The sequence below is a fragment of the Xenopus laevis genome, chromosome 3S (genome assembly GCF_017654675.1).
Source record: "Xenopus laevis strain J_2021 chromosome 3S, Xenopus_laevis_v10.1, whole genome shotgun sequence".
NCBI lineage: Eukaryota > Metazoa > Chordata > Amphibia > Anura > Pipidae > Xenopus > Xenopus laevis.
In genome coordinates, this window is record NC_054376.1 from 131,360,294 (window position 1) to 131,386,414 (window position 26,121).

At 43.2% G+C, this 26,121-nt stretch overlaps 2 protein-coding genes and 1 long non-coding RNA gene across 3 annotated transcripts; 2 read left to right on the forward strand and 1 right to left on the reverse strand.

Annotated features, from left to right (window-relative positions):
• Nucleotides 1-838: 838 nt before the first annotated feature.
• On the forward strand, nt 839-12,108 carry LOC108703443 (thialysine N-epsilon-acetyltransferase). The gene is made up of 6 exons (XM_041589010.1): nt 839-1,725; nt 6,034-6,085; nt 7,333-7,410; nt 7,526-7,627; nt 8,239-8,279; nt 9,605-12,108. The coding sequence occupies exons 1-6, from the start codon at nt 1,657-1,659 to the stop codon at nt 9,803-9,805; spliced, it is 543 nt and encodes a 180-aa protein (XP_041444944.1). The 5' UTR covers nt 839-1,656; the 3' UTR covers nt 9,806-12,108.
• LOC121402295 lies at nt 9,735-24,357 on the reverse strand. Its single transcript, XR_005966726.1, has 3 exons — nt 24,171-24,357; nt 20,417-20,635; nt 9,735-9,872 (listed from the first exon to the last, which is right to left on the reverse strand). It is a non-coding gene; the product is annotated as an uncharacterized LOC121402295 (long non-coding RNA).
• On the forward strand, nt 12,197-18,178 carry LOC121402294 (placenta-specific gene 8 protein-like). Its single transcript, XM_041589011.1, has 3 exons — nt 12,197-14,324; nt 14,487-14,665; nt 17,626-18,178. Exons 1-3 carry the CDS (start codon nt 14,216-14,218, stop codon nt 17,788-17,790), a joined length of 453 nt encoding a protein of 150 aa, XP_041444945.1. The 5' UTR covers nt 12,197-14,215; the 3' UTR covers nt 17,791-18,178.
• Nucleotides 24,358-26,121: the final 1,764 nt, after the last annotated feature.

Here is a 26,121-nt window from a genome sequence, read left to right on the forward strand (position 1 = left end):
TCCACATACACCTGTAACTGGGGCACTGAGTCCATCCCACATACACCTGTAACTGGGACACTGAGTCCATCCCACATACACCTGTAACTGGGACACTGTGTCCATCCCACATACACCTGTAACTGGGACACTGAGTCCATCCCACATACACCTGTAACTGGGGCACTGAGTCCATCCCACATACACCTGTAACTGGGACACTGAGTCCATCCCACATACACCTGTAACTGGGACACTGAGTCCATCCCACATACACCTGTAACTGGGACACTGAGTCCATCCCACATACACCTGTAACTGGGACACTGAGTCCATCCCACATACACCTGTAACTGGGACACTGAGTCCATCCCACATACACCTGTAACTGGGACACTGAGTCAATCCCACATACACCTGTAACTGGGACACTGAGTCCATCCCACATACACCTGTAACTGGGACACTGAGTCCATCCCACATTCACCTGTAACTGGGACACTGAGTCCATCCCACATACACCTGTAACTGGGACACTGAGTCCATCCCACATACACCTGTAACTGGGACACTGAGTCCATCCCACATACACCTGTAACTGGGACACTGAGTCCATCCCACATACACCTGTAACTGGGGCACTGAGTCCATCCCACATACACCTGTAACTGGGACACTGAGTCCATCCCACATACACCTGTAACTGGGACACTGAGTCCATCCCACATACACCTGTAACTGGGGCACTGTGTCCATCCCACATACACCTGTAACTGGGGAACTGAGTCCATCCCACATACACCTGTAACTCCCTGCAGGGTGAGGGCGGCACATGCTGGTGACTGTGAGGAGATTATGCACATGATTCAAATACTGTGTGTGGATGTTGTGCAACTGTAGCAGAGCTGTAACATGTGGCTGAGGTGAGTGGCTCTGGGAGGCCTTTATTAGCCTCCGTTTCTCTTCTTCCATCCACTCGACTTTTCCCAAGGTCTGTTTCTTCAGTTCTTCTATGGTCTCTTCCCCCAGATGTGCCTCTCGACTGGGGGCTGCTGTCACCTTCACTTCTCCGTCCTTGATTGGAACAGCCTGGCCATATGTTAGTAGCCTTCCCGAGGGGCCAAGGACCTGTCCCAAGCCGCAGGTTGTTCTGACTCCTGCCAGATGATCTAGTGGGGGGCACTAGACTATGAAATATCTGGGGATCAGCTGAGCCAATCAGAACTAAAGAAATGGAACTAGACCTTATTTCAATAGCAAATTGCACCAGTGATGGGGGGGGGGGCAAGGTGTACTTTCTGCTGTATGTACAATAATATGCGACCAATCGTATCTGCCCTCCTCCCACGTCTCATTCCCAACCCAAGGGGGTAAATAAGCACTTGCCCCTCCCCTTGCTGATGTAACTGCCCCCGGGGCTTCTCACTCCACGTTGGAACATTGGTGCAGGGAGTTGTTTCCATTCAGGAACCCCCCGAGGTGCAGGATCAGATGTCTCCCCCCAGCTGAGTATGTGGGAGCCCCGGGGGTTTGTACAGGGGGGGGTGTACATTTCACACCAGGGTTTATTGACATGAGCCGGAATCCTATAGTGTAAATCCGGGAGGGGGCTGGATAATGTAGCCGACTCCCCCCTATAATAAGAGTTGTGCAGGGTTGCAGGGAGTAGCAGGTACAATGACAACTCCCTGCAGGGTGAGAGCGGCACATGCGGGGGACTGTGAGGAGATCATGAGAATGATTCAGGTACTGCGGGGGGGGGGCACGGGGGGTAACACCAGCCCCATGTACTTGCCCTGGGGGGGGACATAGATGAAGAGGATTTACATCCTTATAATCTAAGGTCCCTATCACACTAACATGAGCCTTGTCCCAGTGAGCTTACAATCTAAAATCTCTATCACATTCCCATCAGTCCCTGTCCCGCTGATCTTACAATCTAAGATCCCTACCACATTTCCATCAGTCCCTGCCCCAGTGAGCTTACAACCTAAGGTCCCTATCACATTCCCATCAGTCCCTGCCCCAGTGAGCTTACAATCTAAGGTCCCTATCACATTCCCATCAGTCCCTGTCCCAGTGAGCTTACAATCTAAGGTCCCTATCACATTCCCATCAGTCCCTGTCCCAGTGAGCTTACAATCTAAGGTCCCTACCACATTTCCATCATTTCTTGCCCCAGTGAGCTTACTGCACATTCCTTGCAGATAGTTCTCTAACTGGAACTGAAACTTGGACCCCAGCGCTGCAAAATTGCTGCCTATAATAATCCCTGTGCTAAGGGAGAGATGTGCTGCCACATTGCTACACACACATACCCCCAGTGTATTTGTACTTGTGTCTGTACCTGTGTAGCTACACCTGTGTCTTTACCTGTGTATATGTACCTGTGTGTCTGTACCTGTGTATCTGTACCTGTGTAGCTATACCTGTGTCTTTATCTGTGTATATGTACCTGTCTATATGTACCTGTGTCTATACCTGTGTGTCTATAACTGTGTGTCTGTAGCTGTGTAGCTATACTTGTGTCTTTACTTGTGTATATGTACCTGTGTGTCTGTACCTGTGTATATGTACCTGTGTGTCTGTAACTCTGTGTCTGTACCTGTGTAGCTATACCTGTGCCTGTACCTGTGTGTCTGTACCTGTTTGTCTATATATGTGTTTATATACCTCTGTGTCTGTACCTGTGTAAATGTACCTGTGTGTCTTTACCTGTGTGTCTTTACCTGTGTGTCTGTACCTGTGTGTCTATACATGTGTCTATACCTGTGTGTCTGTACCTGTGTGTCTGTTCCTGTGTGTCTGCACCTGTGTGTCTGTACCTGTGTCTGTACCTGTGTGTCTGTACCTGTGTTTATGTTCCTGTGTGTCTGTACCTGTGTCTGTACCTGTGTTTATGTTCCTGTGTGTCTGTACCTGTGTGTCTATACATGTGTCTATACCTGTGTGTCTGTACCTGTGTGTCTGTTCCTGTGTGTCTGCACCTGTGTGACTGTACCTGTGTCTGTACCTGTGTGTCTGTTCCTGTGTGTCTGTACCTGTGTCTGTACCTGTGTGTCTGTACCTGTGTGTCTGTACCTGTGTGTCTGTACCTGTGTATATGTACCTGTGTGTCTGTACCTCTGTGTCTATACCTGTGCCTGTACCTGTGTGTCTGTACCTGTTTGTCTATATATGTGTTTATATACCTCTGTGTCTGTACCTGTGTAAATGTACCTGTGTGTCTTTACCTGTGTGTCTTTACCTGTGTGTCTGTACCTGTGTGTCTATACATGTGTCTATACCTGTGTGTCTGTACCTGTGTGTCTGTTCCTGTGTGTCTGCACCTGTGTGTCTGTACCTGTGTCTGTACCTGTGTGTCTGTACCTGTGTTTATGTTCCTGTGTGTCTGTACCTGTGTCTGTACCTGTGTGTCTGTACCTGTGTTTATGTTCCTGTGTGTCTGTACCTGTGTGTCTATACATGTGTCTATACCTGTGTGTCTGTACCTGTGTGTCTGTTCCTGTGTGTCTGCACCTGTGTGTCTGTACCTGTGTCTGTACCTGTGTGTCTGTTCCTGTGTGTCTGTTCCTGTGTGTCTGTACCTGTGTGTCTGTACCTGTGTGTCTGTACCTGTGTTTATGTTCCTGTGTGTCTGTACCTGTGTGTCTGTACCTGTGTATATGTACCTGTGTGTCTGTACCTCTGTGTCTATACCTGTGCCTGTACCTGTGTGTCTGTACCTGTTTGTCTATATATGTGTTTATATACCTCTGTGTCTGTACCTGTGTAAATGTACCTGTGTGTCTTTACCTGTGTGTCTTTACCTGTGTGTCTGTACCTGTGTGTCTATACATGTGTCTATACCTGTGTGTCTGTACCTGTGTGTCTGTTCCTGTGTGTCTGCACCTGTGTGTCTGTACCTGTGTCTGTACCTGTGTGTCTGTACCTGTGTTTATGTTCCTGTGTGTCTGTACCTGTGTCTGTACCTGTGTTTATGTTCCTGTGTGTCTGTACCTGTGTGTCTATACATGTGTCTATACCTGTGTGTCTGTACCTGTGTGTCTGTTCCTGTGTGTCTGCACCTGTGTGACTGTACCTGTGTCTGTACCTGTGTGTCTGTTCCTGTGTGTCTGTACCTGTGTCTGTACCTGTGTGTCTGTACCTGTGTGTCTGTACCTGTGTATATGTACCTGTGTGTCTGTACCTCTGTGTCTATACCTGTGCCTGTACCTGTGTGTCTGTACCTGTTTGTCTATATATGTGTTTATATACCTCTGTGTCTGTACCTGTGTAAATGTACCTGTGTGTCTTTACCTGTGTGTCTTTACCTGTGTGTCTGTACCTGTGTGTCTATACATGTGTCTGTACCTGTGTGTCTGTTCCTGTGTGTCTGTTCCTGTGTGTCTGTACCTGTGTGTCTGTACCTGTGTGTCTGTACCTGTGTTTATGTTCCTGTGTGTCTGTACCTGTGTGTCTGTACCTGTGTATATGTACCTGTGTGTCTGTACCTCTGTGTCTATACCTGTGCCTGTACCTGTGTGTCTGTACCTGTTTGTCTATATATGTGTTTATATACCTCTGTGTCTGTACCTGTGTAAATGTACCTGTGTGTCTTTACCTGTGTGTCTTTACCTGTGTGTCTGTACCTGTGTGTCTATACATGTGTCTATACATGTGTCTATACCTGTGTGTCTGTACCTGTGTGTCTGTTCCTGTGTGTCTGCACCTGTGTGTCTGTACCTGTGTCTGTACCTGTGTGTCTGTACCTGTGTTTATGTTCCTGTGTGTCTGTACCTGTGTCTGTACCTGTGTTTATGTTCCTGTGTGTCTGTACCTGTGTGTCTATACATGTGTCTATACCTGTGTGTCTGTACCTGTGTGTCTGTTCCTGTGTGTCTGCACCTGTGTGACTGTACCTGTGTCTGTACCTGTGTGTCTGTTCCTGTGTGTCTGTACCTGTGTCTGTACCTGTGTGTCTGTACCTGTGTGTCTGTACCTGTGTATATGTACCTGTGTGTCTGTACCTCTGTGTCTATACCTGTGCCTGTACCTGTGTGTCTGTACCTGTTTGTCTATATATGTGTTTATATACCTCTGTGTCTGTACCTGTGTAAATGTACCTGTGTGTCTTTACCTGTGTGTCTTTACCTGTGTGTCTGTACCTGTGTGTCTATACATGTGTCTATACCTGTGTGTCTGTACCTGTGTGTCTGTTCCTGTGTGTCTGCACCTGTGTGTCTGTACCTGTGTCTGTACCTGTGTGTCTGTTCCTGTGTGTCTGTTCCTGTGTGTCTGTACCTGTGTGTCTGTACCTGTGTGTCTGTACCTGTGTTTATGTTCCTGTGTGTCTGTACCTGTGTGTCTGTACCTGTGTATATGTACCTGTGTGTCTGTACCTCTGTGTCTATACCTGTGCCTGTACCTGTGTGTCTGTACCTGTTTGTCTATATATGTGTTTATATACCTCTGTGTCTGTACCTGTGTAAATGTACCTGTGTGTCTTTACCTGTGTGTCTTTACCTGTGTGTCTGTACCTGTGTGTCTATACCTGTGTGTCTGTACCTGTGTGTCTGTACCTGTGTGTCTGTTCATGTGTGTCTGCACCTGTGTGTCTGTACCTGTGTCTGTACCTGTGTTTATGTTCCTGTGTGTCTGTACCTGTGTGTTTGTACCTGTGTGTCTGTACCTGTGTGTCTGTACCTGTGTGTCTGTACCTGTGTATATGTACCTGTGTGTCTGTACCTCTGTGTCTATACCTGTGCCTGTACCTGTGTGTCTGTACCTGTTTGTCTATATATGTGTTTATATACCTCTGTGTCTGTACCTGTGTGTCTGTACCTGTGTGTCTGTACCTGTGTGTCTGTACCTGTGTGCCTATACCTGTGTCTGTACCTGTGTGTCTGTACCTGTGTTTATGTTCCTGTGTGTCTGTACCTGTGTGTCTGTACCTGTGTCTGTATCTGTGTGTCTGTACCTGTGTCTGTACCTGTGTGTCTGTACCTGTTTGTCTATATATGTGTTTATATACCTCTGTATCTGTACCTGTGTTTATGTTCCTGTGTATTTCAGGAACTGGCGCAATATGAGGAAAGACTGAATGAAATGGAGAACTCAGTAGAAGGTGAGAGATATTATATAGAGATATTATATAGAGATACTGTATTATATAGAGATATTATATAGAGATATTATATAGAGATACTGTATTATATAGAGATATTATATAGAGATATTATTTAGAGATACTGTATTATATAGAGATATTATATAGAGATATTATATAGAGATATTATATAGAGATATTATATAGAGATACTGTATTATATAGAGATATTATATAGAGATATTATATAGAGATACTGTATTATATAGAGATATTATATAGAGATATTATATAGAGATATTATATAGAGATATTATATAGAGATACTGTATTATATAGAGATATTATATAGAGATATTATATAGAGATACTGTATTATATAGAGATATATATAGAGATATTATATAGAGATATTATATAGAGATATTATATAGAGATACTGTATTATATAGAGATATTATATAGAGATATTATATAGATATATTATATAGAGATATTATATAGAGATATTATATAGAGATATTATATAGAGATACTGTATTATATAGAGATATTATATAGAGATATTATATAGAGATACTGTATTATATAGAGATATTATATAGAGATATTATATAGAGATATTATATAGAGATATTATATAGAGATATTATATAGATATATTATATAGAGATATTATATAGAGATATTATATAGAGATATTATATAAATGTACAGACAGTGTCAGACTGACCTGTCGGGTGGTGGGATTTTCCCAGAGGGCATTGCGGCTGCTGCACATAAATTCCTGCCTTTTCAAGGTGCTTCCTGTATTTGCAGCATGAGAGTAAAGAGTTAATTTAGGAGTCTGTGTTGGGGGCAGGGAAATGACACAGATAAGTAGGGGAATTCAGGGGGGCTGCTCATTCTATATGGCTGTTGGGGGGCACAGTGTACAGTAAATGGGGGTGAAAGAGCAAATACCCTTACAGGGTGTAGGGACCTGAAAACAGACAGAGACAACAAAATCCGTGACTTTGCTTTCAGGTTGCCGGGGGCACTGACCCTAGTAACCACAACTCAAGTGAACATGGCCCCTGAGCACCTACAGAAAGTTACTGAGCATGTGCAGAGCCACAGACACAGGGAGGGGGAGGGGCCACATCAGAACAGCACTGGGAATACAGGCTGGTACCATAAGCTGTATGGGTAATGGACACAATGAGGTTCCCTCCCATTAACCCCTCACTCTCCGTGTACTGACCCTTCTCTCCTGTGCCCCCCAGCTCTGAGGCAAGATGGTTTTGAGGAGGCCCCTTTCTTCTCCTGTATGGTGGCAGAACTGCTGGAGGGAGAAGGGACAGGTAAGTGGGAACAGCAGCTCAGGGCATCAGCATGAACATGGGGTTGTTGGGGGGCAGCATAAAGGGAATGGGGTGAGTGGGTGCTGAGCAGCTAATTTCATGTTCCGTATTCCAGGCCCCACACTGGTGGGATACTCCATATTCTTCCGCAAGTACAGCTCCTACACTGGCCGGGCCCTCTTCATGGACGATCTGTTTGTCAGGCGCCACTACAGGGGTAAGTACATTATATACCCCCCCATCTACCTATTGTATATCCACTCATACCCCCAGTACCTACTGTATATCCACTGATACCCCTCCCAGTACTTACTGTATATCCACTGATACCCCTCCCTGTACCTACTGTATATCCACTGATACCCCCAGTACCTACTGTATATCCACTGATACCCCTCCCTGTACCTACTGTATATCCACTGATACCCCTCCCTGTACCTACTGTATATCCACTGATACCCCTCCCTGTACCTACTGTATATCCACTGATACCCCTCCCAGTACTTACTGTATATCCACTGATACCCCTCCCTGTACCTACTGTATATCCACTGATACCCCTCCCTGTACCTACTGTATATCCACTGATACCCCTCCCTGTACCTACTGTATAGAGTGTATGAAGCCTCAGATAAAACTGGCCTATGTATATAATATATAATATAAATAAATGTGTAACATACAGAAGTGAATGGGGCAGTTCATACACAATTGCAGTTCTTTTAGTAATTAGATAACAAACCACCAGTGAATTTCTATAATCACTGTATTTCCTGCTTTAGTGTTTTCTGTGCAAATAAATCATTGAGCGAATCTTCTGTATTACAGGCAAAGGGATTGGTTCCCAGCTCCTCGCATCTGTAGCACAGGTGAGCGCCCCCTAGTGGAGCCTTCTGATTATTTACATAAATGTCTGAACCCCTCTTCCTCCAGCTTCTCTCATCTCCCCCCACTCATTCATTAACTTCCATTATGTGTTGTCTTACCAACCCCCCTTTACAAAGAAATGATAATGTCCCATATAGAATATACAGTACAGTGTTGTGCTCCACTGCTCTATAGATCTATATTACTGAAATACAGAAAGTACAGAGAAGACAAGTTGGGATTGGTTACACTGGAGAAGAGACAGTCAAGGGGGATATCATCACTATATATAAATATATAAGGGGATATATAAATATATAAGGGGGTTATGATCACTACATATAAATATATAAGGGGATATGATCACTATATATAAATATATAAGGGGATATGATCACTATATATAAATATATAAGGGGATATGATCAGTATATATAAATATATAAGGGGGATATGATCACTATATATAAATATATAAGGGGATATGATCACTATATATAAATATATAAGGGGATATGATCACTATATATAAATATATAAGGGGATATGATCACTATATATAAATATATAAGGGGATATGATCACTATATATAAATATATAAGGGGATATGATCACTATATATACATATATAAGGGGATATGATCACTATATATAAATATATAAGGGGATATGATCACTATATATAAATATATAAGGGGATATGATCACTATATATAAATATATAAGGGGGATATGATCACTATATATAAATATATAAGGGGATATGATCACTATATATAAGGGGATATGATCACTATATATATAAATATATAAGGGGGATATGATCACTATATATAAATATATAAGGGGATACGATCACTATATATAAATATATAAGGGGGATATGATCACTATATATAAATATATAAGGGGGATATGATCAGTATATATAAATATATAAGGAGATATGATCACTATATATAAATATATAAGGGGGATATGATCACTATATATAAATATATAAGGGGGATATGATCACTATATATAAATATATAAGGGGATATGATCACTATATATAAATATATAAGGGGATATGATCACTATATATAAATATATAAGGGGATATGATCACTATATATAAATATATAAGGGGATATGATCACTATATATAAAAATAAACAAGGGGGATATGATCACTATATATAAATATAATATTGTTTACATTGGAGATACCCAAGGACTGGCATTGGTATAGCAGGGTAGGACAGACTGGAGGAGGTTTCAGACTTGTGCAGGTGGGATTGATAGTCAATATCCAAATTCAGCTCTTTTTCTCCCTCACTCAAGGAGTGTCTGTTACTCGGCTGTCCTGAACTTCAGTTCCACGTCCTTGTGAGGAACACGCCGGCCATCAAGTTCTACTTCTCCCGAGGGGCCAAGGGCCTTTATACGAATGAAAGATTCCATCTGTTGCGATTCCAGACTAATGATCTGCAGCGAATGGTTTTGTCTTTGGAAGAGCCTGGGTCTCTGCAGTTTGGGGTGTAGGTGCACATCACCCCTCAAACCATTGGACAGTTCATTACTCATTCAGCCAAATGTTCTTTGGTATTTTCTGAAAATGACAATTAGGAATGTTAGTGAAACACCTAAATGTTAATTAGGAAATGTAATTAGTTACATAGGAAGGACATTGGCCAAAGGTGGTGCAATCTAATCTCTCTGCGCACAGTTTGGGATAAATGTTAAATAGGGGTCAAGTCTCAATGAAAAAGCTTGCTTGTTGTCTCCCAATGGCCCTTGTAGAAAGGTCTCATATTGACTGAACATATGGAGGTCAAATAAACCAAATCTGTTCCTCCATCAATTTTGCATGCTTTTTACCAATAGCACCCCTTTTCTCTGCCAAGACCTAAGCACAGGGTCAGGCACTAGGAGCAGATGTAAATGTGAGGTCCCAGCCCTTCCATCCAACCTCAAAACTTCCACTGTGCCAACTTCAGTTTGTTGACTTCTTTAGCCAAGCTGGTTCCATTGCCATTTGTAGATGAACATTAAAGGGGAACCATGAATAAAAAGAAACATTTAATGCTTTGTCTCATGAAAATCATAAGAGCAAACCCTGTAATAGTGGAGGTCCAACAAATGATATGGAGTTATTTGCCATATACCCCCCCCCCTTCCACAAATCCTGCCCAACTCACACACCTCACCAGAGATTCCATGAAACAAGTCCAATGATATGCCACTGTTCTCGGGGAACAAATAGGGGCTGTGTCTCTTTTAGGGACCCGGCCTGGTGGTGAGATCCTAATACTAGGGAATGGTCCTTCCACCATTGGGTATCGTTGCCATGGAAGTGGTACAGGAAGCCATTGGTTGAAATTCATTTGCCAAGAAGATAGGGAAGGGAAGAAGAACCCAAATAATGTAGGAGACATCGAGGGTGGGGTTTGCTAAATACAGTTAGACCTAAGAGTATTTAGAGGAAGGGGATGATGAACTGCACAAGAGGTTGTGGAAAGGTAAAGAAGAATAAGGATGGAGAAATGTCCCTTAGATGATCCTTGGCATCTGATATCAGGACAGTCTCAGTAGAGAGGTGCAGGTGAGAGGTGGAGAATCAGGTGTAAGGTCAGCAGTTACCTGTTACGCACGCAGTGGATAGAAGAGGCAAAGTGAGTGAAAATGAAGAGGAACATGCGGAAGTCCCCGTTCTGTCCCCAGCTCTACATACTGAATAGGAAACAGGTTACCTTCATCAGAGGTGAGATCTTTCCAGCCCTACTGGAGCACGTTCCTGCTATTCCTAGACTGTCACCCACTTAGTTTCACTCTCTTGTGTTTTCTTCTGGGCTTCTTATACTAATGGCAGGGCCAGGGCCTAAGAACCTTATGGTGGCCCCATGATTTACTGTATAATCCAGCTGGCTGTTCTGGAATCCCAGCATACCTAAACCACATACCTCAACATACTCACACCACATACCTCAACATACTCACACATCTCAACATACCCTCACCGTGTTTATCCACACAGACCTGATATATTCCCACCTGAAGAGTCCATGTTGAGGCCCCAATGGACGATGGAGTTTCGTAACCCTCTCTTTTCATACATACACGTTACCCCTGGGGGGGTAGTTGCTTCAAGTCTAGAGCACTGCTACACGTGACTCCCTAACCTTATCTGGGCCCTCACAGAAGTACCCTCACAGAAGTAGTGGAGGATAGGTCTCTAGGCTGAATAACATTGATTCGCTCAAAGAGAATTGGGTTCCCAATGGGCATTATTTCTCAGGTTCCTGCTCCCAGAATACCAGATTTCTCAAAGGATGTGCCAATGGACTACACGACTGACTTGAGTCCCTACAGCCTGGTGAGTAGCACCTAGTGGACTGCCTTAGGGCTTAATCTTCTTACTGAGGGCTCTTGCCCCAGGCTCTCCTGCAGTATCCAAACCTCTAAAGAATGAAGTCCAATGGGGGAGAACCATGTTCTCCATCCCCTTAGACTAGGGAACAGGAACTGCCCTAACACTGGGTCTATGTGAACACTTATCTCCCCCAGATATGGGTAGGGATACTTAACACCTTCACATGCCCCACATTTATTTCTAGATATTAGTAATGGTTCCACCTTTCTTCTCCAGACAATTCTTTTTGAGCCAGTAGAGGAAAGCTGTCCTGGGGAACATAAATATTCATTGTCCACTCATGGTAAGTCTCCTTGGGTCTAATGAATATAGTTAGTGCACAGAAGAGCTGGTTTTCTCCAGGAACAGTTGGGTGTAGGTCCAGATTGTGCTTCACTACATAAACCTGCTCTGTAGGAGGCTCAAATAAGCATGGCAACCAGACAGTGTTGTTCTCAGAAATCATATAATTGTCCTGTCAGGTTCTGTCGTAATTTCTTCTGGTTGGACAATCTGGACCATTGTGTCTTTGAATACAATGACCTTCTCAAATGACTATGAAGATTTTCACAGAGGTGGGGACTTGAGAACAGTGAGTCTTGCTGGCATAGGGGCTTCAGGTTATACTCAAGTTCATTGCTTGGAGCATCCACTACGGTTGTGTACCCTAGAATTTCCCACTACGCAGTGTGCTCTGTTCTGTCCTTCTTTATTGGGACACATCTGTCTCTTCTCTATTAATAAACTCGTTGGCAAGCGCCATGGCTACAGCAGGAAGGTGTTTCCTAGTCTCCATGCAAACGTAATCTAAGCAGAGAATTAAATCCACAAGAGGCTGACCCCCCCTCTCCAGTAGCTGCCCATAGCGGTGAAACTGGTCGGGGCACATTCCTACCACTGACACTAAAATACTAAAATTGCCCTGGTCTCGCTCACATCAAGTTGACAGAGCAAGAGAGAGGTGAGTGATGGTTTCCTCAGTGGAGATGGTGGGTAGAGTAGGGGCAGAGAGCAGTGGAAGTGATGAGCACAGAGGGGTTTTCAGAAGGTGATTGGTGCAGTGGGCAGGGACTGAATGATGGGCACAGAGAGGTAACAAGTCTCTAACAATGGCATTGGCTGCTGGAGTTCATTTTGGCATCACCTAATTGTCATCCAGAGATTTGGAAATAACTTTTTGACAAAAACACAGTTTAGGAGCAGAAATAATGGTTAAGAATTTCTCACTCCCCCCCCCCCTGTCCATTACCTTAAAAACCTTGTGGTACAATTTCTCTCCTCGGGGGGATGAGTAGCTAATACTGCAATGTCTCATTGTGCAGCTCTTAAAAGGGGCAATAATATTACAGACCTTTGCTTCCTCAAGAGGTAGATTGGGATCTGCCAGTAGATCTTGAGCCGGTAGAGCAAGCACATCCCATGAGATAATCTGCCTGGGTGCTTCACATATATTTAAGTTTCCATGTTACTTCATCAGCAGCCTGATAATTAGCTTGAAGGGGTAGCTCTTCAGAAATATAAAACCCACATCTGGTCCTCCAGAACTCTGTATCAGTCAGTATATGGATGAAGGATTTACTGGCAGTATCTGCATCCTAGAAGAAGGCATGGCTCCAGGTTTGTAATAAAGCAACACTAATGGAGGCTTAGGGCACACTGCACATTGTGAGGAACCACTGCAAATAAACCATCATCCTTTCATTTGAAAGAAAACCAGGGGGAACCCAACCTTCTGGATGATTGTTAGACCATCCTCTTATAATACACAAATGCCCAACATGGCACCACTTACTCTCTGGAGTTCAGCAGAGACTTGTGATTTTTTTTTTGGGAGCCAACTTTCAGCCTCAACGTTCTCTTGTTCCATGATGATTTCATTGCTTCCCATCCTTGATCTGTTAGAACCATGTAGAATCCCTATCCCCGTGTCTTCCCATAAAACATGTAAAATCCCAATGGTGGTGGTGGGATTATATTCCTTTAAAGAGATTTCTGTTCCAGAGATTGGGCTGGAGGGTTGACTTCTGCTTGAGAGCAATTGTATAATTGCAGAGGAATCCATAACCTCTCCATTGTTTACTTGTTTATTCAAAAGTGACAAAAGTGGTGCACTGATTGATATCCCCCAACTATTATGCCTTTCAGCAGTTGCTGGTAGTTGGAGATCCTTAATTGGACTCACAGTAGCCACTGGGTCAGTTGGGTCTAAAGCATATTTACTGTCCAGGCCACTGGGGGGGGTCACAAGTACTCACATCCTCATTGAGGGAATGTAGCTCCATGAGGGTCTTGAGATCATCATCATCATAAGCTTCAATAATTATTAATTATGGAGTTTATCATGAAGGAACCTTCACTGTAGGCTGCAGCAGAAGGTGAAAACTGACTGGAAATGGGCCTTATTCTCATTAGTCAGGACTTCTCCAAATCAAGTGGCATCTTCTTCATAGAAGAACCAGGCCAAAAAAAGCTTGGAAATACATGGTTAAGAGAGTGGTAGGCATAAGCCATGGTATCTCAGTTCTCTTCTTTATTCCCAGGCCATGCAGACTGTCACGGTCCATCCCCTTGCAGTCTCTCAGACAGTGACTGTCTCACAATCAAATAACTGGAACACTGGGATCTGTGACTGTTGTGATGACTGCGGAATCTGTAAGTGACCCCAACCCAAATGAACCCATAAGCTACACTTTCCTGGCCTCATCTCTATATGTTCCTCCAGGTCTTCCTTGTCATTTGATCCAGTCCTTTAACTCACCCCCCCCCAGCACTCTTGCCCCATATTCTAACCCTTTCTCTTGCTCCCTTTCCCAGGTTGCTGTGCGTTGTGGTGCTTCCCCTGCCTCCAGTGCAAGACAGTCAACGACTTTAAGGAGTGCCTCTGTCTCCCCCTTCTGGACCCCTTTTGGGTGGGCTATTGTGGATGCGGCACAGCTTGCCCCCCTATCTCCATGGCCATGAGGGCTTCTGTCAGAGAGAGATATCGCATTTCTGTAAGTCTGGGAGGAAACAACTTGGGAGAACTTTCTCTTCTGCACTTGAAATAGTAACCCCCAAATGCCCACGCCCCTTATTCATGGAAGCCCTTACTATTTGTCCTCAGTGGAGGAGAAGTCAATGCGGTATTTAATTATAGACCCCCCCAAACTGTAGGTGGACATAGCAGAATGAGGTCAGTTAGTGAATGAAATGGTTCCAGGGAGTGGAGAGGCCTCAGGTGAGGAACATTAGTAACACAATGGGGGGTCCTTGCTTAGGGCAGTATTGTAGCCCCATTGGGCAGTGCAGTAAAGACTTTACACTTAATACATTTAGAAAAAAAACACTGTATCTTTTTACACTCAAATACCAGCAAGGGCTTCCCCCACCACTTAGTCCAACAAATACCCCATACCTTGTAATCCTGGGGCAACATGATGTTGTGCTCTACTCAAGCATGAGCTGAAGAGTATCTTGGGTAGGTTACTAGAGGCTGAATCACAAGTGACAGATGCCTAATTCAGCCCCCACCACCCGGTCAGCCCTATAATGAAAGGTCAATTGTCCGGTAGCCCCAAGCTGGTTTACTGGTGAGTACAAGCCTGTAAGTCAGACCCAGTGTACTGCAATCTAAGGAGGCTGCTCACCCTTTGAATAGGGCAGATTTTCTGTACATGATACTGCACATACCAGAGCAACATAGCAGAGGCTTGGGGCATTTTGTACTAAGCTGTATATTGTAGTTTAAAGAACGTATTGATTGCAGCCCCCTGGGTACACAATCTCAAGGCTGATTTAAAGGCCTGTTTTTGTGAGTCTGGGGGCACAGGAGCGTGGGGGTGGGGATAATTAATTCTCCAAATTCAAAACAAGAGAATGCCTGTGTTGTTCTTCTAACTAAAGTAAAAGCCCAGGATGGGGGCAGGGGCAGAACAGAAGGCACCAGCATATTTGTTTTGGTTAAAGGGTAACAATAGCTAAAAATATCCCTACAGGGAGGCCCATGATGTCATGTTATTTAGCTCGAGGGCTTCAAAAGCCGTGTGACAAATTAATGACTTTCTATAGAACGAGGCTCATACTGTAATTTTCGTTTCATAAGGGCAAAGTCTCCATTCCTCCCAAATGGGCCACTCTGGTGTAAAACAGGGAGTACCATAGAGTTTGGTAGGTCCATAAGAGACATAATGTACCATAGAGGTGTGTTTGGCAGGTCCATCAGAGACATAATGTACCATAGAGTTTGGTAGATCCATAAGAGACATAATGTACCATAGAGGTGTGTTTGGTAGGCCCATCAGAGACATGATGTACCATAGAGTTTGGTAGGTCCATCAGAGACATGATGTACCATAGAGTTTGGTAGGTCCATCAGAGATATGATGTACCATAGAGTTTGGTAGGTCCACCAGAGACATAATGTACCATAGAGGTGTGTTTGGTAGGTCCATCAGAGACATAATGTACCATAGAGTTTGGTAGGTCCACCAGAGACCTCCAACCTTCAGTCCTCCAGTAATTATTAGGCAATTACTGCAGATATAAATGGGGTCCTTATAACTGGGGTTCACATTACTGTGACCATGTGTATAAATGTGTGGTGCCCATACAGCTGAGTTACACACTGGGCACAAAGCCCTTATGCGCAAAAGAGGAGAAGATTGAGTCTGGTCCAACAACCATCAGCTGTCTGGAGTAATGATAGTGAAAAATGTGATTGGCTGATCTTGGATACCAGATGCTTTGGCCTCTCATTGTGCATAACCCACACATATCTCAGAAGAGCACCCCCCCAGTGCTCCTCACTTGGCCAGAGGAGGGAATAATGGTCTGAATATGCCAAGACACCCCTGTAGGTAGGGTTGCCATCCGGCCGGTATTTTACCGGTAAAACACCTGCCAAGGCCGGGGCCGGTATTACAAATTAACCGGCAATGTAGCTGCGGGTAAATTTGTAATACCCTTAAAAAGACCCCTCAGCCCGCCACCAAGCCCCTATAAACTTAGCCTGTCCTTCGGTTTTTGTCCTGGCTGCACCGTGGCCCGCCCCTTTGCATCACAACCCCGCCCCCCTTTTGACATCACACCACACCCCTTTTTGTACCCGCCCCCCACCAGCCGGTAATTTTTTTTGCAAAAGGTGGCAACGTTACCTGTAGGACCTCTTGTTGGCCAGAGACTGGGCAGAAGTCTATACTTTGCCACCACCGGTTCAGCCAGGGGCGCTCAGCCAATGAGACGAGTTGAGACACTCACCTCAGGTGGCAGCGCCCCCCCCCCCAGTATGACGCTCCTGGTAACTAAGAGCCGAATTTCAACCCTGAAATTTGGCTCTTCTAGTGCAGAGAGCGCAATTGCACTCTCTGCACTAGTGACTGGACTACCCACAACCCCCTCCGGCACGACGTGGACCACCCCTCACCCCCTCCTGCAATGAAAAGGTGAGTGCCGTGGGGAGGGGCGTCAAAATGAAGGCCGTCTTAGGTGGCAAAATGGACAGGATGGCCCCTGTGTTCAGCCTTAGAATAAAAGCTCCATATATAAATTCTCCTGTGGCATACAAGCTGGTTTTACTGGCGAGTACAAGCCTGTAAGTCAGACCCAGTGTTCTGCAATCAATTTCCCTATGGACAGAATAAAAACAAGCTCCGTCCTGGTGTCAGTAGGACACATTCCTCTTGTTTATACTCACTGTCACCTTATAAACCTTCAGCTGCCAAAACAAATTCCTTTAGGCAAATATTCCTGAGCTTTCAGCCGAGTCGCCAGATTCCTCCTTTCTTGCTGCCTCGCGTTTGCCTCAGTTGGACTTTCCTAATGGGGTAACTAGAGAACATGAGTTTGGTACCACCCCATGGCATTACTGCCCCTCTCACCCAGGTGCCCTAGGGGGCGTGACATTGAATTAAACATGCATGCAACTGTCCAATCACAAGCCAGTATTCATGCCTGCTCTCTTCCTATTGGTTGCCAGGGCTCCATCTGTGATGACTGCTGCATGTTGTGCTGGTGCTACTCCTGCTCCTGGTGCCAAATGGCTCGAGAGATAAAGAAGCGCAAACAGCCCATCACCTTCATGACGGCCCAGACCACCTCGGTGCAAATGCCCCTGCAACACATTCTCTACCCCCAAATGTAACCCCTTCCTCCTGCCCCGGAGAGGCAAATGCAGATGGAGCAGCCTCGGCTCATCCAATGAAATCTTCCCTTTATATTGATAGGAAAACTCTCTGTAAAATGTACAAATTAAAGTTTGAAAAGAAATTGAAATGAAGCCGAGCAATGTTCTTCCTCAGATGCGTCATCTTATAGCGCAAAGGAGGAGCCTAATTCATCACATGACACAGTACTGGGCCCAGTTCTTTCCACTGGAGATGGAGCAGAGGGGCCCCTAATTGCTCTGTGACACCCCCGTTGTGTTTAGTAACATTTGCTCATAAACACTCGGCAACCCAGGGGAATGGGCAAGTAGCCTCATGTATTTCTCTAATATAAAGTGGTGCATCCAGGCCATGGAATATATAGGATCTAATCTACACCCCCATAGGGACCCCCCAAACCAGCAGCTCCTTAAATGTGGGGCCCGATAACAACTTCAGAAGTCACTGAGGCGTTGTTCTGTGACCATATAAAGGCACAAGGCTGCAGGCTGAGTTATACAGGGAACTCTGAGTATCACTCATGTATTATAAGGGATAATGTACCCCCTACTGTAAATGATAAGGATATTAGAAGTCACTGAGGGGTTGTTCTGTGACCATATAAAGGCACAAGGCTGCAGGCTGAGTTATACAGGGAACTCTGAGTATCACTCATGTATTATAAGGGATAATGTACCCCCTACTGTAAATGATAAGGATATTAGATGTCACTGAGGGGTTGTTCTGTGACCATATAAAGGCACAAGGCTGCAGGCTGAGTTATACAGGGAACTCTGAGTATCACTCATGTATTATAAGGGATAATGTACCCCCTACTGTAAATGATAAGGATATTAGAAGTCACTGAGGGGTTGTTCTGTGACCATATAAAGGCACAAGGCTGCAGGCTGAGTTATACAGGGAACTCTGAGTATCACTCATGTATTATAAGGGATAATGTACCCCCTACTGTAAATGATAAGGATATTAGAAGTCACTGAGGGGTTGTTCTGTGACCATATAAAGGCACAAGGCTGCAGGCTGAGTTATACAGGGAACTCTGAGTATCACTCATGTATTATAAGGGATAATGTACCCCCTACTGTAAATGATAAGGATATTAGAAGTCACTGAGGGGTTGTTCTGTGACCATATAAAGGCACAAGGCTGCAGGCTGAGTTATACAGGGAACTCTGAGTATCACTCATGTATTATAAGGGATAATGTACCCCCTACTGTAAATGATAAGGATATTAGAAGTCACTGAGGGGTTGTTCTGTGACCATATAAAGGCACAAGGCTGCAGGCTGAGTTATACAGGGAACTCTGAGTATCACTCATGTATTATAAGGGATAATGTACCCCCTACTGTAAATGATAAGGATATTAGAAGTCACTGAGGGGTTGTTCTGTGACCATATAAAGACACAAGGCTGCAGGCTGAGTTATACAGGGAACTCGGAGTATCACTCATGTATTATAAGGGATAATGTACCCCCTACTGTAAATGATAAGGATATTAGAAGTCACTGAGGGGTTGTTCTGTGACCATATAAAGACACAAGGCTGCAGGCTGAGTTATACAGGGAACTCTGAGTATCACTCATGTATTATAAGGGATAATGTACCCCCTACTGTAAATGATAAGGATATTAGAAGTCACTGAGGGGTTGTTCTGTGACCATATAAAGACACAAGGCTGCAGGCTGAGTTATACAGGGAACTCTGAGTATCACTCATGTATTATAAGGGATAATGTACCCCCTACTGTAAATGATAAGGATATTAGAAGTCACTGAGGGGTTGTTCTGTGACCATATAAAGGCACAAGGCTGCAGGCTGAGTTATACAGGGAACTCTGAGTATCACTCATGTATTATAAGGGATAATGTACCCCCTACTGTAAATGATAAGGATATTAGAAGTCACTGAGGGGTTGTTCTGTGACCATATAAAGACACAAGGCTGCAGGCTGAGTTATACAGGGAACTCTGAGTATCACTCATGTATTATAAGGGATAATGTACCCCCTACTGTAAATGATAAGGATATTAGAAGTCACTGAGGGGTTGTTCTGTGACCATATAAAGGCACAAGGCTGCAGGCTGAGTTATACAGGGAACTCTGAGTATCACTATTTGGCCTACAAAACTTTCCATTGTAGTTTAAAAAAAGTGCCGCGTGTCCAGGTAAAATGGACAAATTCAGAGACAAGTGTAAAAGTATAAGTAAGATAAAGTAATTGATGAAAGAGGAAAGGAAGGACAGAGGAAAGAGAAAAGAAAATGGAAGGCTGCCCATAATTAATATTATACTATGGAATATATAGCAATTAGGATGCAGAGAAATGTTACAATATATAAAATGAAACTAAAGAAACACAAATATTTGTTGAGAATCAATTTCCTTCATTCATTTCAAGTCCAGCCATTGATTTTCTGATTTTTATTTTCCCACTGCAACACTAGGGGATCTTGGCTGATGTCCCCTAAACAAAGTTATGGTCTTGCCTATATCGTAGATAATAAAGTAGACAGTCCAATATACAAGCCCATAAGCATTATAGGGTGTCTGTAACATACAGAGTTCCCTTGGAGACTTTAGAGGGTGTAGGGTACATCTTACCAATATATTCTTTAATCCAACCGAAATTCTTGGCGCTTCATAGTCCTTTCAAGGGTAATGATGTGTCAGTTGAATGACTCTCAGAAACAATGGGGATTATACTGATACAGAAAGAGACTGGCATAGCTGGGAGGGACATTTGATTTGTTCTTGGTCTCTGAAGTGTTGCAGATAGGAGGGCACCCACCTTGCTTAGGATTGAAGAATAAAGTCAAGGGACTGGAAGATATAAGCAGATATAATTGAACACCCTCATGGAAATGAAGAATCTTGAACCTTTGACAATATATATATATAATCCAGCTAATGGGATGATCCACTGATCATCACTGAACCAGAGACGCAGTTGAGCCAAATCAACCTGTCAATGTGTCTTTGGGGAAATAACTGGATCTAAAGACCATTAGCTGGATCTAAATGGCTGGATGTAAAGACCATTAGCTGGATCTAAATAGCTGGATCTAAAGACCATTAGCTGGATCTAAATAGCTGGATCTAAAGACCATAAGCTGGATCTAAATAGCTGGATCTAAAGACCATAAACTGGATCTAAATAGCTGGATCTAAAGACCATAAGCTGGATCTAAATAGCTGGATCTAAAGACCATAAGCTGGATCTAAATAGCTGGATCTAAAGACCATTAGCTGGATCTAAATAGCTGGATCTAAAGACCATAAGCTGGATCTAAATAGCTGGATCTAAAGACCATAAGCTGGATCTAAATAGCTGGATCTAAAGACCATAAGCTGGATCTAAATAGCTGGATCTAAAGACCATTAGCTGGATCTAAATAGCTGGATCTAAAGACCATTAGCTGGATCTAAATAGCTGGATCTAAAGACCATAAGCTGGATCTAAATAGCTGGATCTAAAGACTATTAGCTGGATCTAAATAGCTGGATCTAAAGACCATTAGCTGGATCTAAAATAGCTGGATCTAAAGACCATTAGCTGGATCTAAATGTCTGGATCTAAAGACCATTAGCTGGATCTAAATGGCTGGATCTAAAGACCATTAGCTGGATCTAAATAGCTGGATCTAAAGACCATTAGCTGGATCTAAATAGCTGGATCTAAAGACCATAAGCTGGATCTAAATAGCTGGATCTAAAGACCATTAGCTGGATCTAAAATAGCTGGATCTAAAGACCATTAGCTGGATCTAAATGTCTGGATCTAAAGACCATTAGCTGGATATAAATGGCTGGATCTAAAGACCACTAGCTAGATCTAAATGGCTGGATGTAAAGACCATTAGCTTGATCTAAATAGCTGGATCTAAAGACCATTAGCTGGATCTAAATAGCTGGATCTAAATAAAATTCTGGATAGAAAGCAAGTTCAGAGTTAATGACCCTAGTGTAGCACATAATGGAGTTGATAAGAGAGATGTATTTGGTTATCCTAGATATCACCATACGTTTGTTCAGTTAAAGTAACTGGTTCAACTCAGACAGGAATCTCAAGAGAGGCCAGAGGTCTATCTCTAAGATCAGATACTACAGTATTTCTTGGGTTATGTGTGTGGCTTCCTAATGGGCCTTTACTTTCTTTATCAGTGACATACTAACAGATCAGGGAGATACAAACAATACAATACAACAATTTTACCCCAATACTGAGGTGAAATAAAAAAAGAAAATGATAATTGGGTGGAGAGAAACACACTGCTTGTCATTGGGATACTGGGATTGCACTGCAAGTTACTCCTAGTGTTTACTTCTTGGTGGCCAGATGATCATAGGCTTGTCTGATATCTTTACTTCTCAGGCTGTAAATGAGTGGGTTAATCAGTGGGGTAACTACAGTTTATATCAGAGAGAGAGAACTTTGCTTATAGTCCGTGAGTCTTTTCTGGGGAGAGCCACATAAATAGCGATGAGAGTCCCATTAAATATGGAGACCAAGTGGGAGCTGCAGGTGGAGAAGGCTTTTTGTCTCCCGATATTGGACACTATCTTAAGGATTGCATGGCCAATACACATACACACCTTTCTGACTGCTCCTTCTCTGTTACTTTTGCAAACAAATCCTCTCCACCTGTTCATCTCAATGTGGGGGTGCCTCAGGGTTCTGTACTTGGTCCTCTGTTGTTCTCCTTGTATCAGCTTATATCTTCATTTGGCCTTAAATATCACCTCTATGCCGATGACATACAGATATATTTAGACTCTCCCTCACTAACCTCTGACGTTCAAACCCAGATATCAGACTGTTAGTATCTTTCTCTTCATGGATGAACCAACCCCACCTCAAACTCAACTGGGCCAAGACTGAGCTCATGGTCTTTTCACCCAAATGAGCCCTTCTCTTCCTTTCACCATTAGTATTGATGGCATGAGCATTAACCCAGTTAACTCAGCACGCTGCTTAGGGGTCATCTTTGACCAGTCCATCTCCTTCTCTAATCATATTAATAATATTGCCAAAACCTGACGTTTCTTCCTCCACAATATAGCCAAGATACGCCCATTTCTTTCACAAACAACAGCCAAAACACTAATTTATGCCCTTTTCTTATCCCGTTTAGACTATTGCAATCTCCTCCTAACTGGTCTCCCTGACTCCCATCTCTCTCCCCTCCAATTAATCTTAAACTCTGCTACCAGGATCCTTCTGCTCTCTCCTAAAAGGGAACCTTCTCAACCCCAACTAAAATCCTTAGCATGGCTGCCTGTTAAGCAAAGAATCCTATATAATAAAGTTGAAGTGTCTCTGCGTCCAGTCCCTGTGTCCGTGGGATTGCGCTACTGCGCATGTGCCCCACGGATATGTTCTAGCGCCCGTTAATTTAACGGGCTTAATGTCTAGTAACATATAAAACCCTTCTACTAACATTCATGTCCCTCACTCCTCTGCTCCTCACTACATTTCTTCTCTTGTCTCACTATACGTTCCTGGTTGTCTTCTCGGCTCTTCTCAGAGACACTTTCTCTTCACTCCATCCACATCCACTGCCCCCTCTCATCTCAAACCCTTCTATCTTGTGCTCCTTCTCTCTGGAACTCCATCCCTGAATTCCTCTGTAAGGAATCCTCTCTTAATCTCTTCAAGAAAAAACTAAGAGTCAACCTTCTGGACCACTAGAACATTAGCCCAGTCCTGTCCCTACTGACTATGACTTACCTTGTGCACTTTTTCATCTCCAATTTGTACCTGTATGTTAGTCTCTCATCCACTTAGACTGTAAGCTCTACGGGGCAGGGGCCTCCTTACCACTATGTCTATTACCACATAGCACTTTAGCTCTTTGTCCTATGATTCTATATATAAATTTATTATGTGATTTGTCTCCCCCATGTATACTTTATATATATTGTACTTTTATATCTATTGTACTTTTATATATGTTGTACTTTTATATAAATTGTACTTTTATATCTATTGTACTTTTATATCTATTGTACTTTTATATATATTTTATGCATTGTACAGCACTGCGGCTCCTTAGAAGCACTTTACAAATAAAGTTATACATATATACATATATACATACTGTACATACATACATACATACATACATATACATATATGATACAGTGATCAATATTAAAGGGAAAACAGTCACTGGGATAGAAAGTGTCATTCCTTCTAATTGCATAAACAATTATATATAGATATAGACGAGGAGATCAATGAGAAATGATGAAAGGCATTTTGGTCAGAAAACTGTAGAGTAGCTGTGACATTGTTAGGAATTGAATGTAATAATATTGAGATTCGTGTAATGGAGCAATAAGAAGACGTTGATACCTGAGAATAAACAGAGTCGCTGATCCCCAGGTACTTGTATAGGAAGATTTCTTGCAAATCCCAGGGGGAACTGTCCCAGAAGAGAGACTGAGGCTTCCAGGAAAGTACAGCTCTAGCGGAAAGATATATAATAACTTAGTAACACAGTCATTTAGTAACATAGTAACACAGTAACATAGTAAGTGAGGTTGAAAAAAGACACATGTCCATCAGGTCCAACCTTTTAACTTTTTTTAAAGGACCAGTAACATCAAAACATGAAATTGTTTTAAAATAATAAAAATATAATGCAGTGTTGCCTGTACTAGTAAAACTGCTGTGTTTGCTTCAGAAACACTACTATAGTTTATATAAACAAGCTGCTGTGTAGCCATAGGGGCAGCCATTCAAGCACAGGATACACAGTAGATAACAGATAAGTACTACTATAGTTTATATAAACAAGCTGCTGTGTAGCCATGGGGGCAGCCATTCAAGCACAGGATACACAGTAGATAACAGATAAGTACTACTATAGTTTATATAAACAAGCTGCTGTGTAGCCATGGGGGCAGCCATTCAAGCACAGGATACACAATAGATAACAGATAAGTACTACTATAGTTTATATAAACAAGCTGCTGTGTAGCCATGGGGGCAGCCATTCAAGCACAGGATACACAGTAGATAACAGATAAGTACTACTATAGTTTATATAAACAAGCTGCTGTGTAGCCATGGAGGCAGCCATTCAAAGGAGAAAGGCTCAAGTTACACAGCAGTCAGCAGATAAGCTCTGTAGAACATAATGTTATCTGTTATCCATTTTTTATCCTGTGCCATATAGCCATTTTTCAATTTCCGCCATTGCTACTCAGCAGCTTGTTTATATGAACTATAGTAGTGTTTCTGAAGCAAACAGATCAGTTTTACTAGTGCAGGGCAACACTACATGATATTTTCATTACTTTAAAACACTTTCAGTTTTTGTTGTTACTGTTCCTTTAACCTGCCTAACTGTCAGTTGATCCAGAGGAAGGTGAAAAACCCCATCTGAAGTCTCTCCAATTTGTCTCAGAGGGGGAAAAATTACTTCCTGACTCCAAAATGTAATGGGACCAGTCCCTGGATCAACTTGTACTATGAGCTATCTCCCATATCCCTGTATTCCCTCACTTGCTAAACACCATCCAACCCCTTCTTATACCTATCTAATGTATCAGCCTGTACCCCTGATTCACTTCCCAGCTCTCCCTGTAACACCCCTTTCCCTCCTCTAATCTCATTGGCTCCCTCCTGTCTGCTGGGAGGAGCTACTGGTGAATAAAGCATCCGACCCTTCCTTGTACCTATCTAATGTATCAGCCTGTACCCCTGATTCACTTCCCAGCTCTCCTGTAACACCCCTTTCCCTCCTCTAATCTCATTGGCTCCCTCCTGTCTGCTGGGAGGAGCTACTGGTGAATAAAGCATCCGACCCTTCCTTGTACCTATCTAATGTATCAGTCTGTACCACTGATTCACTTCCCAGCTCTCCCTGTAACACCCCTTTCCCTCCTCTAATCTCATTGGCTTCCTCCTGTCTGCTGGGAGGAGCTACTGGTGAATAAAGCATCCGACCCTTCCTTGTACCTATCTAATGTATCAGTCTGTACCACTGATTCACTTCCCAGCTCTCCCTGTAACACCCCTTTCCCTCCTCTAATCTCATTGGCTTCCTCCTGTCTGCTGGGTGGAGCTACTGGTAAATAAATCATTAGAGAGATTATTATATGATCCCCTTATATATTTATACATAGTTATCATATCTCCCCTTAAGCGCCTCTTCTCCAGAGTGAACATCCCCAATTTGGCCAGTCTTTCCTCATAGCTAAGATTTTCCCTTTACCAGCTTAGTTGCCCTTCTCTGTCCCCTCTCTAATACAATAATGTCCTGTTTGAGTGATGGAGACAAAACTGTAGGGCATATTCT